The sequence below is a fragment of the Anolis carolinensis genome, unplaced genomic scaffold (genome assembly GCF_035594765.1).
Source record: "Anolis carolinensis isolate JA03-04 unplaced genomic scaffold, rAnoCar3.1.pri scaffold_8, whole genome shotgun sequence".
Classification (NCBI taxonomy): domain Eukaryota; kingdom Metazoa; phylum Chordata; class Lepidosauria; order Squamata; family Dactyloidae; genus Anolis; species Anolis carolinensis.
Genome location: NW_026943819.1, coordinates 25,502,275 through 25,516,900, shown reverse-complemented (window position 1 = coordinate 25,516,900; position 14,626 = coordinate 25,502,275). Strand labels below are relative to the sequence as shown.

General features: G+C 41.1%; 1 protein-coding gene across 4 annotated transcripts in view; it reads left to right on the top strand.

The window, feature by feature from the left end:
* Positions 1 to 14,626, top strand: part of gramd1b (GRAM domain containing 1B) — a 246,854-nt gene that overhangs the window by 29,799 nt on the left and 202,429 nt on the right. Inside the window, exon 1 of one of the 4 annotated variants that reach the window (XM_062961377.1) lies at positions 5,700 to 6,150. The exons of the other annotated variants lie outside the window; for them this stretch is intronic. Coding sequence (XP_062817447.1) covers positions 6,065 to 6,150 — 86 coding nt within the window. The 5' untranslated portion in view covers positions 5,700 to 6,064. Of the gene's footprint in view, positions 1 to 5,699; positions 6,151 to 14,626 lie in introns of those variants that run through there. 4 annotated transcript variants of the gene reach the window in all.

Here is a 14,626-nt window from a genome sequence, read left to right as displayed (position 1 = left end):
ATACCCCCAAAGAGACAAGAGACAAATGCTAAACCTTTTTCCCAAGCTATCTTTCTACTTATCTTTCTGAGAAATCAAAGGTAAAGATAAGACGTATTCAAAGTCTTGGAGGTACTTTGGTTGGTTGTGATTCTCCTGTCCTCAAAATGAACCTCTCTCCCTGATTTTGAAAGAAACAAAAAAAAAAGTTCTTCTAGTTTTCTCATTCTTTTCAGAAAGAGTACAACTCTGGGTATTTTGGCATAGTGCTCAAAATGAACCCATAGTTATGTGCCTCTCATAGGAATGTTACATCGCAACTTTGATATTCAAGGAAAGGGATGTTTCTTCTTGGTATTGTGTGCCTTCAAGTTGTTTTGCATATAAGGCAACCGTAAGGCGACTTTATCATGGGGTTTTCCTGGGGCTGAGAGAGTGTGACTCACTCAAAGTCACCATGGCCAAGTAAAAAGTTGAGTTTTGGTCTCCAAAGCCACGGTCCAATACTCAAATCACCACATTTGAACTGCTTTCATCTGTGTTTGGAACCCAGTTGGTAGGAGCCTCCAGTGGTGCAGTGGGTTAAACCCTTGTGCCAGTAGGACTGCTGACTTGAAGGCTGGGTTGATGACTTGAAGGTTGCCGGTTTGAATCCAACCCGGGGAGAGTGTGGATGAGCTCCTTCTATCAACTCTAGCTCCATGAGGGGACATGAGAAAAGCCTCTCACAAGGATGGTTAAAACATCAAAACATCTGGGCGTCCCCTGGGAAACGTCCTTGCAGACGGCCAATTCTATCACGTTTCTCAAGTCACTACTGACATGAAAAAAAAAACTAGTTGGTGAATCTAAGGCCTCTTCCACACTGCCCCTATATCCCAGGGTCTGATCTCAGGTTATCTTCTTATCCCAGGTTATCTGGCATAGGAGACTCATATAATCCAGTAAATCTGGGATATAGGGCTGTGTAGAAGGGACCTTAGTGGTAGTTTTCGGCTTCTGTTCAGAATAGATCTAAATCTTTGTTTATCTAGATATTCTCTTAATATCTTTGTATGAAGAAAGTTATATGTTCCAAAAGCTCAAAGCACAATTGATACCAAGTTTTCACCAGCAAAAATGGACTCTCCTCCCCTTTTCATGTACAGTAGAGTCTCACTTATCCAATATAAATGGGCCAGCAGAATGTTGGATAAGCAATGTTGGATAATAATGAGGGATTAAGGGAAAGCCTATTAAACATCAAATTACATTATGATTTTACAAATTAAGCACCAAAACATCATGTTTTACAACAAATCGACAGAAAAAGCAATTCAATGCACGGTAACGTTTTGTAGTAATTGACTGTATTTACAAATTTAGCACTAAAACATCACAATGTATTGAAAACATTGACTACAAAAGTATTGGCTACTAACAAATTGACTACAAATAAAGATAGAACTGCATAAAATGAACGTACGGTATCAACATTGTGGGAAATTAATTCCGTAAAAAGTTCAGTCCTTGCTGCCTTGAGAAACAGCCATGGATCTGAGTGGGAGGCAGACTGTGTTGGATAATCCAGAACGTTGGATAAGTGAATGTTGGATAAGTGAGACTCTACTGTATTTCATGTTGGGTGGAAGAAAGATGTGGGAATCTGCTTCATCAGATTTTTCAAAGGAGAACATCTCTAATGCTGAACTGCTTTTATCAGAAGAGGAAGGAAGGATAGAAGGTTTAACCATTATTATTTTATTTTATTTTTTTAAAAAATAGCCACAAGAGTTTGCAAACAGGAGAGATAGCAACACTTTCAAAAAGCTGGGATTCTTCTCTATGTGACATTTCAATAGTAAATAGAATCAAGTTGTTGCACCTCCTAAGCATGAGACATGAAAAGATAAATGGGAACCGCCTACAGAGGCAAGCTGGGCTATTTCCTTTCTAGTTGTACATGGAATTTTAATTCTTCATTAATTATTGAAAACTATTATTTATTGACTCTCAGCCTGCCAAGTCTCTGGAGGCCAGGCAAAACAGATGAAACATTATTGAAAGCAATGGATACAAACAAACAAACCAGACTTAAAAAAAACCATTATTTAAAAAGACTAAGATACTCTCTTAAAAGATGGGATGTGATGGGACCTAGGTGCATCTACACTATAAAATTAATGCAACTTTAAATGCCTTGGATCAATGTTATGGAATCACATTGAGTCTTTAGTCTTCTCTCTGTTTGGTGCTTCACCAAACTACAACTTCCAGAATTCCATATCATTGAGCCCTGGAAGTTAAAGTGGTGTCAAACTGCATTAATTCTACAGTGTAGGTGCAATCCATGTGAAAGTAATGATGTTTTGGACTCCCGCAGTCAGGGACGTGAACTCTCACCTAATAACTGCAGCTGAGAAACTTCATGGGAGAGATAGGGACAAGCAGGGAGTGCAGAAGAATGTGTTTGTCCAGCAACTTGGCTACAACAGCAATTCATGACAAATATAAGCCTGACCCAAATAGATGAGATCTTTTTATTTGCGGGGCTTGTTTCTTGCAGTTCACTCTGACACCAATGAGAGCTGTGATTGATCCGTCTGACTGGAGAGCAAGCTCTGTAGAAGCCGTAATGCTTGTTTAAGACATTGATGGAGAACTGCAATTAGCCTTCCTTCAGGATCTAGGCTCAGAACAGCTTTGTGTTCTTCATTTCTCACAAGGAAATGGAATGATAAATTGTGATATTTGCACATGATTGCCGTTTGAGCAAACATTGGCAGAAGCTTGTGGGCGAATGTTGTGCTTTGCCATACACACATGCATATGCAGAAAGGCGTCTTTTAGGAATGCTCCTTGCTGGGACAGGGTACAGATGGTCGACTGGAGTTGGTTGTTTAGACAGATTCACAGCTATCCCCAGAATAGTGTCAAGGAGCTGTTCCTTGTTGTGTCATGTAGAAATATAAATATGCCTTTTTCATGTACTGCTTTTTGGATGGGGTCAGCTTGCTAGCCGCTAGCCCTTATAGGACTTTAAAGACAATATTTCTGTCAATAACACAAGCAAATACAATTATAGGTCCCATCTATGCTGCTATATAATCCAGTTTTAGAATGCAGATTAGCTTCACTGAACTGGATTACATGACAGTGTAGACTCATATAATCCAATGCTAGTGGCTAGCCCTGATAGGACTTTAAAGGCAATACTTCTGGCAGTAACACAAGCAAATACCATCATAGGTCCCATCTACACTGCTATATAATCCAGTTTCAAAATGCAGATTAACTGCACAGGCAACAGTGGCATTAAATCTGGGGAAAGCAGGCATCTTTTAATAGCTTCATCTTTCAACCAGATCCCCAGCACTTGTCACTGGAATTTGAAAACCCAGACACACAGATTTGCAAATGGTAGTAGCAGGCCCATTAAACATAACAGTTTAAATAATAATAATAATAATAATAATAATAATAATAATAATAATAATAACTTTATTATAACTAATAACTTAGGGCGGCTTACATGGGGCCAAGCCCGAATAAAAAAATAGCAATATAAAACACAACAATAGACAAAAGACATGCACAATTATAAAAATGTAAACATTAGCCAATAAAAACAAATGACAAGTACTAATAAAAACATGGATTAAATAATAAATGTAAATAATAAACAAAATATACAGGCTCTCAATTACATATTCTGCCCTTGGAGGCAGCATATTAGTAGCATAACTAACTTCATTTTAATGTAGAAGAACTGTTTAATAATAATAATAATAATAATAATTGTGATGTCTGGTGTGTTGTGTTCCAGAACTTTGTCAGTCTGGATTCGGAAGTCCCACAGTATCTTTGCATGTTCATTTTCCAATACTTTTGCAGGTTTGTGATCCCACCAGTTCTTTGCTGCTGGGAGGTGGTACTTGAGGCATAAGTTCCAATGAATCATTTGGGCCACATAGTTGTGCCTCTGTTTGTAGTCTGTCTGTGCGATTTTCTTACAGCAGCTGAGGATATGATCAATGGTTTCGTCGGTTTCCTTGCACAGTCTGCACAGTTGTGGAAAAGAACAAGGTTTGGATCATTGATGTTGCCATCCCAGGTGACAGTCGCATAGATGAAAAACAACAGGAAAAACTCAGCCGCTATCAGGACCTCAAGATTGAACTTCAAAGACTCTGGCAGAAACCAGTACAGGTGGTCCCGGTGGTGATGGGCACACTGGGTGCTGTGCCAAAAGATCTCAGCCGGCATTTGGAAACAATAGACATTGACAAAATCACCATCTGCCAACTGCAAAAGGCCACCCTACTGGGATCTGCACACATCATCAGAAAATACATCACACAGTCCTAGACACTTGGGAAGTGTTCGACTTGTGGTTTTGTGAAACGAAATCCAGCATATCTATCTTGTTTGCTGTGCCATACAACGTCGTTGTGTTGATAATAATAATAATAATAATAATAATAATAATAATAATAATAATAACAACAACAACAACAACAACAGAGTATTGAACCAAGCCAACGCTGGATCTGGACCAAACTTGGCACATAGAGCCAATGTGCCGAACTGTGCATAGAGGCAGGGATTGGGGAATGATTGCCCTTTTTCAAATGGGTGTTGTTGTTTACCTGTATCCAGAGAGTTCCAGAAGGCAGCCAATGGGCTTGACGCACTCCACTCCCATCCACGAGTGTGGCGAGACTTCAATGCACAGGTGCAAAGGCCTGCCGAGTGCACTGGCGTGAAGGCCTATTGGTCTGTGGCAGGGCTGGCCCAAGATAATTTTCAAGCGTAGGCGAACAGAATTTTGCTCCCCCCCCCCCCAAACCAATCACTGAAAAATAAAAGCGTTGGATAAGCGAAAATGTTGGATAATAAGGAGGGATTAAGGAAAAGCCTAAATATAGAACAACACTCTGAAAACAGGGGAAATCCAGACAGGAAACAATCAGGGCCAGCTAACACTTCCCAACCAAGGATGCCCCCAGAGAGGAAGCAGCCAGGCTTTGAATCTGCAAGGCCATTAAATGCTAATCAAGCTGGCCAATTGCAACATTCACACTAGCCTCAAACAGACAAGTGCTCTTTCTCCCACCTTGGACTTTCCCCAGATATATAAACCCCACTTACCTAGCTTCCAACAGACCTCACAACCTCTGAGGATGCCTTCAATAGGTGTGGGCCTGGCCCTGGAGGCCTCAACTGCGCCCCCTTCAGAATGGCGCCACAGGCAAATGCCTGGTTCGCCTCGCGGTTGAACCACATCTGGTCTGTGGTGTGGTGGCATCCTCTTTGGCGCCTGGGCTGTCGGCTCACTCCCCTTCCTCTCCTGGCACCGAAGGCTGAAACCAGGGGCACCGAAAAGGAAAGAGAGTGCGTCGAGGGCCCAGACGTGGACAAGGACGCCACTGTGCCACATACCAGTAAGGCCTTCTCGCGGACCACCCTGACTACATGCCTGGGTAGTAGGATATGGTGAAATCCTTGGCCCTAAATCACTTCGAGTGCTTGTGAAACTGCATGTTAGAAACAGCGGAACAATAATGCATGGAAGAAGGGACTCTTTTCATGCTCTGTAAAGCCGTGGCCCCTTTAAAACAAGGGGCACCTGTGTTGTGGTTCTATCTGCTGTGTGTTTCCGTGAAGGCCTGAGATGTTCCAAATTTCCTTCCGGTTCTGCTGGCGTTGGCGGCTGCTAATGTTACTACTGCAGCATTCACTGCTGCTTGGAATCTCCCTCTTCCCTGCCGCAGTGAGCTGAGAATGACTGCAGTTCTCAGACAGATTAAGGACAGTTTTATTAATGTGAGCAAGCGGCCTTTCCTAGCGGCAGAGTTCATGCCGCTCGCCTGCTCTCTTTCTCTCTTCCTGTTGGTTTGACATCAAGTGTTTTCTTGAGGGGACACTGGAGGGTGTGTATGTGTGGGGGAACCACATGAGAAGATTTTTTAGCTGCTCCTTGACTTTTTCTCTTTTCAAAAAAGAAGATTTCTAATCGCCCACCTCTCCCCCACACAACCCACAAGTGCTATCTATCTGTGTGCCTCCCTTTTGATTGTTCACAGTAGCTTTTCCAGGGGATGGGATGAATCCAATGCTGTGTTTCAGAGGCTTCCCCGATGAAGACAGCCACAGAAGACTGCCTATGCTTTCGGCTGTGCATTTAACCCCGTAAGTGCTGAGCTCTTTCCTTCTTGGGGAGATCTGTTCATGAAATGCAGAACATGGGGATGGGATGGGGAACTTGAACAGGTTTTTTGGTTGGGTTTGCGTACGTTCAGTGCATGGAAGTTGGACTTCTTGTAAAGTTGGGTTTTGTCTTGGAGGAGGAATTTGGACGGTTGTAGTCCTGAATTGGCTGAGAGGGAAGGCCAAGGTTTTGTTAGTAATATGTTTGGAAGTTTATTACTTGAGACTGGAATAGAAAGTTTGGAATAGGAAGCCTAATAAATATATTAGGTAAAGGTAAAGGTTTTCCCCAATGTTAAGTCCAGTCGTATCCAACTCTGGGGGTTGGTGCTCATCTCCATTTCCAAGCCGAAGAGCCAGCGTTGTCCAAAGACACCTCCAAGGTCATGTGGCTGGCATGACTGCATGGAGCGCCATTACCTTCCCACCGGAACAGTACCTATTGATCTACTCACATTTGCATGTTTTCGAACTGCTAGGTTGGCAGAAGCTGGGGCTAACAGCAGGCGCTCACTCCGCTTCTCAGACTCGAACCTGCAACCTTTTGGTATGCAAGTTCAGCAGCTCAGTGCTTTAACACACTTTGCCACCAGGTCCCCCCAAATAAAGATATTAGGGGAGCTCATATGGAGCCCCCAGTGGCACAGTGGGTTAAACCGCTGAGCTGCTGGGTTTGCTGACTGAAAAGTCAGTAGTTTGAATGAGGGGAGCTGAGTGAGCTCCTGCTATCAGCTCCAGCTTCTGCCAACCTAGCAATTCAAAAACATGTAAATGTGAGTAGATCAATAGGTACCACTCTGGCAGGAAGGTAACGGCACTCCATGCAGTCATGCCGGCTATATGATCTTGGAGGTGTCTACGGACTTCGGCTTAGAAATGGAGATGAGCACCAAACCCCAGAGTTGGACACAACTCGACTTAACATCAGAGGAAAATGATCCATGATTCATGGAATATGGGTTCACCTTAAACACCTTCCCGCATGGAGCATTTAGGTAGGCAAGAAAAACGACTTTCCTATAATTGCCCTATCTACACTGCCCTGATAAATTGATACCATTAATAGCCTGTTTTGATAAGTGATGGCAAGTGCCAGTATAGGCAGTAGATAATAAATTGGTTGCATATTGAAATGTCTGTCTGGGACTGAAAATCTGTAGTATAGGACTAATGAAAAGGCATATGTCTTGCTGTTACAATATGCCCCTGTTTAATCTGCTCCGTCTGGGATTGATAGCATTTTCTCCCATCAGGAATATTACTGAGCCAGGCATATCAGTGGATCTATTCACATTTCTCTCATGTTTCTCACGGTTCAATGTTTCTCATGACTTGGGGGACCGGTGTCAGGCTATGTGTGGTTGCTATCATGCTTTAGGATCAACTTTGCTCAGACTTTCATTTCCTCTTATTGGTTTGCAAAGGCCATGTGTAAATGTGATTGAGTTTATGCAAATTAGGGAATGCCAGGAATTAAAAAAAAAACAATAGTCCTCGAGGCATAGTCTTTACCAAAATGTTTTGTTTTGTTTTTTAAAAAAATTACTCTATGATTCTAATAACAATGGATTGATTTAATTAGACTTTTTTACTTTAGCTTCATCGAGTTTGTTATGTGTTCAACAAAATTGAGCATTAAGAGTAAGCTGGCCAGTACTTATTTACTATTTGAATGTTTGTTTGTTTATTTATTTATTAGCAACATTTATATCCCGCTCTTCTCACCCTGAAGAAAAAGCCCCCCTCGGCTTATACTCGGGTGGGGGTCCTGGTTGGCTTATATTTGGGTCAGCTTATACTTGAGAATATATGGTACATTTATTATTTTTCCTCTATTATTATTGGTATTATTGCATTTATTATTTTTCTCTATTATTGTTGTTACTATTACATTTATTTTACTCTATTATTATTATTATTATTATTATTATTAAATACATTTATTATACATTTATTATTTTTCTCTATTATTATTGGTATTATTGCATTTATTATTTTTCTCTATTATTGTTGCTACTATTACATTTATTTTACTCTATTTTTATTATTATTATTAATAATACATGTATTATTTCACTCTGATCTTATTATTATTATTGCATTTATTATTTTACTCTATTTATTATTACTTGTATTATTTTCCTGTATTTATTATTATTATTATTACATGTATTATTTTATTCTATTATTATTAAAAGGATACATAAGCACATTTACATTGAAGAAGATGAGAATAATGGTTTGATCAGAGTTAACAGTCATATCTTAAATTTGAGCTTTATGTAAATATTCAAAAACATTTAATCTACTGATGCCGCAATTAATGTAATTTTATTGGTGTCTATTTTTATCTCTGAAATTTACCACCCTCGGCTTATACTGGAGTCAATGTTTTCCCAGTTTTTTTGTGGTAAAATTAGGTGCCTATATTCGGGTCGGCTTATACTCGAGTATATACGGTATATTTACATACAATATATTATATTATTAACATTGTATATTGTATACAATGTTAATAATATTATTAGCATTGTATATTACTATATTGTACTATAACAGTATATTGTAATATTATTAGTAATATTACATGTAATATAACTATACAATTATAATAGTGTATTATTATTATATTGTATTACATGATATTATTATTATCAATTTTATATGTATATACAATATATTATATATGTTATGATTGAGCCTCGTGGCTCTGTTTCTGACAGGCGTGGGCGTAAGACTCCTCGAGAGTCGGATACTCTCGAGGAGCGAGAGAGAAAAAGACTGCGAGACATATTTGCAGCACCCTCTGACGAAGAGTCTTTCGAAGGGTTCACGGAGAGAATGGAGGAGGGGCTGGTTAGCTCAGAGGAGGATGAGATGGATTGGACTCGGGTAAGGGAGGAATTGGGGGCCACTGGCCATGATGGGGCAGAAGATGAATGGGGACCTTCAGGATTAGACCCATGGCGTAGCTGGAGGGATGGGACGGGATCCACAGCTGGAGATGCTGTTGGGCGTAGTCAGAGGTGTTCCAGCTCTGACGAGGAAAGTGATGAGGAAACGCCCGGGTTAAGGAGGGCAGCTGACAGTGATGAAGATTTGTAACTGGCATAAAATGGGGCTTGGGAGCAATTGCAAATTGCGTCGGGCAAGGTAATCTGGGCAAACGCTTGGGATTCGTGTGTGTGTGTGGGACGCTTCCCTGAAGACTTGTGTACTTTCCTGTGCTGAGACGTAAGTTGATTGGAATCCAGGGTCAGACGGCGGGAGGGATTGTGTGGGCATTTGTTTGTGCAAACCTGTGCTTACTCTTATTAGCTTGACCTTCCGTCGTCTTTCTGACGGACGCCATCTCCTGCTTTGAGAACCCGGACTGAACTGACTACGGCTTGTCTTCCCCCCTTCTTGGACTTGGAAAAACTACAAACGTCTGGCTTTGATCTACGGAACGGAACTGGTCTACTCTACTTCTACAATCCTTGGCTGCGTCTGCTCGTGTTGGAGATCCTGTCTGCTGTGTGTGTGTGTGGGAGCGACGCAAGTTACTCTAAGCACAGTGTTGGCAGCAGAGAGGAATCTGCTGCCAATTAGTTGCATTCTTTGTATCTTTTGTTCCTTGGCTTTCGTTCTGTTAATACCTAGGCTGAAGCAAGCAGTTTTGTTTTACCCGGATTAAACTCCGGTTTAATCCGGTTTATCTTTTGAACATTTACTTTTGTCCCTTTTTTGCTCCTAAAGGCAAAACTGCCTGGCCCTTGTGTTTTTACGGGCATTTTTGAGTTCTGTAAACTAATAAACTCTGTTACTTTGAATCTTGTGGCGTTCTGTCCTTGACAATATATGATATGAGTATTACAGTAAAGTCTCACTTATCCAACATAAACGGGCCGGCAGAACGTTGGATAAGCAAATATGTTGGATAATGAGGAGGAATTAAGGAAAAGCCTATTAAACATCAAATTAGGTTATGATTTTACAAATCAAGCACCAATACATCATGTTATACAACAAATTTGACAGAAAAAGTAGTTCAATATGCAGTAATGCTATGTAGTAATTACCGTATTTACGAATTTAGCACCAAAATATCATGATGTATTGAAAACATTGACTACAAAAATGTGTGGGATAATCCAGATCGTTGGATAAGCGAGTGTTGGATAAGTGAGACTCTACTGTATATATTACTAGCTATGCCCGGCCACGCGTTGCTGTGGCGAAGTATGGTGAGACTGTACTGTATATTGATAATCTTATATTATCTGCTTAGAACTGGATTATATGAGGCCCCTTCTTCATAGCTGTATAAAATGCACACTGAAGTGGATTATATGGCAGTGTGGAGTCAAGATAATCCAGTTCAAAGCAGATAATATAAGATTCTAAATGGGTTATATAGCTGTGTGGAAGGGCCTTGAGTCTATACTGCCATATAATCCAGTGCAAATTAGATAATCTGTGGAAGAGGTTTAAGTGAGGCCTAAATCTGCCTGTCCCCTGGGCTGAGTAGGTTGCTAGGAGATCAAGTGGGCGGAGCTTAGCCTTCTAAGTGGCAGCAATTGGATAAAAACAATTATTCCTCTCCCTCTAATTAGAACTTTATTTTTCTTTTCTTTTTTGTTGTATCAACCTAGAGCCGTGGATGATGGGTTGTGTTGTCAGATTTCGAGGTTGGGGGGGCTGTAGTTTTGTTGTTTTGTCCGGTGCCCTGATTCCATCACTCTTTTATATATATAGATGATATTGTTATAATTGACTCAGGAGACATGGTGAATTCTAGCTATTCACTGTGAGCAAGTGGTTTTGTCAATGCATTCAATAACCTGATATCTCTGGTTTCCAACCTCTTAGGATTTAAGAGTTTGATTTTTGCATTTGAATATAGTGGATCACAATAGTTGCATAGTGGGTTCTGGGTATCCACTGTGGATACTAAAATCCATTGATGCTCCAGTCCCATTCTACACAGCAGCGTGGGGAAAATATAAAAAGTATAAAAGAGCAACATCAATGTTTGCTTTATGCACTGCATGCTTTAAAATTTATTCTCAAGCTGTGGGTGGTGGGATCCGTGGATTTAGACTCCATGGCTATGGAGAGCTGATTGTTGTTGCAAATTGGAAGGGGCCTTTTGCTGACAAGAAATCTTTCTGCACATTGTGCATTTTCAGAGGTATACATCTATCATGTTCAGCGGTGAGTTTGCTCATGCAGATAAGAGGCTTTCCAGATTGTTAGCGCATTGTGCAACACGTGCCAAATTACTGATGCCGCCTTGTTGCACAAGACCCAGATGTGCTGGTTGTATCGTTTTTGACAACCTGCCTGGGTTCACACACTAGGCGACCTGCCAGGCCAAATAAAAGTCTACCAAGAATATATTATGGCCTGGCAGATGCTTCACAACATTACTGTATGCATTACAGTTCCAGCCAATCCACACACATAAGGGACATCTGCACTGTAGAATGAATGCAGTTTGACATCTCTTTAACTGCCATGGCTCAATGCTATGAAATCATGAGAGCTGTAGTTTTAAAGGTTTTTGGCCTTTACCACCAAAGGGTGGGAGCCTCCGGTGGCTCAGTGTGTTAAAGCGCTGAGCTGCTGAACTTGCAGAACGAAAGGTCCCAGGTTCAAATCCGGGGAGCAGAGTGAGCACCCACTGTTAGCTCCAGCTTCTGCCAACCTAGCAATTCGAAAACATGCAAATGTGAGTAGATTAATAGGTACCACTCCGGTGGGAAGGTAACGGCGCTCCATGCAGTCATGCCGGCCACATGACCTTGGAGGTGTCTACGGACAACGCCGGCTCTTTGGCTTAAAAATGGAGATGAGCACCAATCCCTAGAGTCGGACACATTATGGGAAACCTTTACCTTTACCAAAGGGTGTGGATGCCCAGCCAAACTACAAATCCCATAATTCCACAGCAGTGAGTCATGGCATTTAAAGTGGTATCAAACAATTTTCATTTATTAATGCCTAGACCAGGCACGGGCAAACTTAGGCCCTCCCAATGTTTTGGACTCCAACTCCCACAAGGCTGTTAGGAATTGTGGGAGTTGGAGTCCAAAACACCTGGAGGGCCAAAGTTTGCCCATGCCTGGCCTAGACCATAGGTCATTTGTATCCACAAAAATAAATACAATATGTCAAGAAGCAACAATATAAAAGGACAACAATATAAAACGTTATAAAGGTACTACATAAAACAAGTGATGTTCAGGCCTTGTCTATTAAAATTCAATACAATTAAGATGCAATATAACACCAAAAATAATATTCTTTAGCTAAGAGCATCCCCATAATAGTCAACTGCAATGTTGGAAATAAATTAAGCCTAAATTTTCATCACTGCCAAGGTGAAAAGGATTCATTTTTATTATTTTTATTATTTTTATTTAATTTAGTGTTCAGGCGGCTCGCCCCTGTTAGATTGCTTCTTGAATTTGTGTTATACTGTTTATTTTATAAGTTGTGTTGGTTAATTGTATTTTGATATGTTGTTTTTATGTTGTTTTATATTGTATTGTCCTGGGCAGGGCCCCATGTAAGCCGCCCCGAGTCCCTTTGGGGAGATGGTGGCGGGGTATAAATAAAGTTTTATTATTATTGACACAACGACGTTGTATGACACAGCAAACAAGATAGATATGCTGGGTTTCGTTTCACAAAATCACAAGTCGAACACTTCCCAAGTGTCTAGGACTGTGTGATGTATTTTCGGATGATGCGTGCAGATCCCAGCAGGGTGGCTTTTTGCAGTTGGCAGATCGTAATTTTGTCAATGCCTATTGTTTCCAAATGCCGGCTGAGTTCTTTCGGCACGGCACCCAGTGTGCCCATCACCACCGGGACCACCTGCACTGGTTTCTGCCAGAGTCTTTGAAGTTCCATCTTGAGGTCCTGAGAGCGGCTGAGTTTTTCCTGTTGTTTTTTGTCAATGCGACTGTCACCTGGGATGGCAATATCAATGATCCAAACTTTTTTTCTTTTCCACAACTGTGATGTCTGGTGTGTTGTGTTCCAGAACTTTGTCAGTCTGGATTCAGAAGTCCCACAGTATCTTTGCGTGCTCATTTTCCAATACTTTTGCAGGTTTGTGATCCCACCAGTTCTTTGCTGCTGGGAGGTGGTACTTGAGACATAAGTTCCAATGGATCATTTGGGCCACATAGTTGTGCCTCTGTTTGTAGTCTGTCTGTGCAATTTTCTTACAACAGCTGAGGAGATGATCAATGGTTTCGTCGGTTTCCTTGCACAGTCTGCATTTTAGGTCATCAGCTGATTTTTCGATCTTGGCCTGAATTGCCTTTGTCCTGATGTCTTGCTCCTGGGCTGCAAGGATCAGGCCTTCTGTCTCCTTCTTCAGGGTCCCATTTGTGAGCCAGAGCCAGGTCTTCTCCTTATCAGCTTTTCCTTCAATTTTGTCAAGGAACTTTCCTTGACAATAAGTTTTTTTATTATTATTATTATTATTATTATTATTATTATTATTATTATTATTATTATTTTTATCCACGCGTTTTGCTTCCATGCAGAGTTGGAGATATAATATGTTCCCATGTTTGGAGTTTTATTTATCTATGTCCTCCTCTAGGCATTTTCTAGGTCCTCCACTGTGACTTTATGGTATTTTGGGGTTCGGTATCCTTCATTTCAATAGGCTTCACTATTATCCATGATTTTGTGTATCAACTTAAAAGTCCAGAGATATATCCTTGCAGACAAAGGGTTCCTATTGTATTCTCCAAATATTGGCATCTTTGCTGATGAAGCAGAAATGTGTGCATTGAGACAAAGCTGAGAAAAGAAAGTCCTTTTCGATTTTATGGCAAAAGTGCTGACCTCCACCAAGTGCTGCCTTTGGCTGCCATCTAGCATTGTCTCCTGGTATGGCTGTCTCTAGGAAAATAGGTCCAAGTTGCATGTGTGCCATTGCTGCAATGTACCAGACTGGGGATTCCTCAGTCTGCCTTCCGCCTGTTCATTCTTAGTTTGTTTTCAGAGCTGGAAATATTATAGGAAAGGGAAGCAGTTGTACTAGTATGGCATTTGGCCTTATAAAAAAGTGTTGTTGAAGGCTTTCAAGGCTGCTATGAGTTTTCCGGGCTGTATGGCCATGTTCCAGAAGCATTCTCTCATGACGTTTTGCTCACATCTATAGCAGGCATTCTCAGCGGTTGTGAAGTCTGTTGGAAACTAGGAAAGTAGGGTTTATGTATCTGTGAAAAGTCCAGGCTGGGAGAAATAACTCTTGCCTGCTTGAGGGAAGTGTGAATGTTGCAATTGGCCAGCTTGATTAGCATCGAATAGCCTTGCAGATTCAAAGCCTGTCTGCTTCCTGCCTGGGGGAATACTTTTTTGGGAGGTGTTAACTGGCCCTGATTGTTTCCTGCCTGGAATTCCCCTGTTTTTTCAGTTTTGCTCTTTCTTTACTGCCCTGATTGTAGAG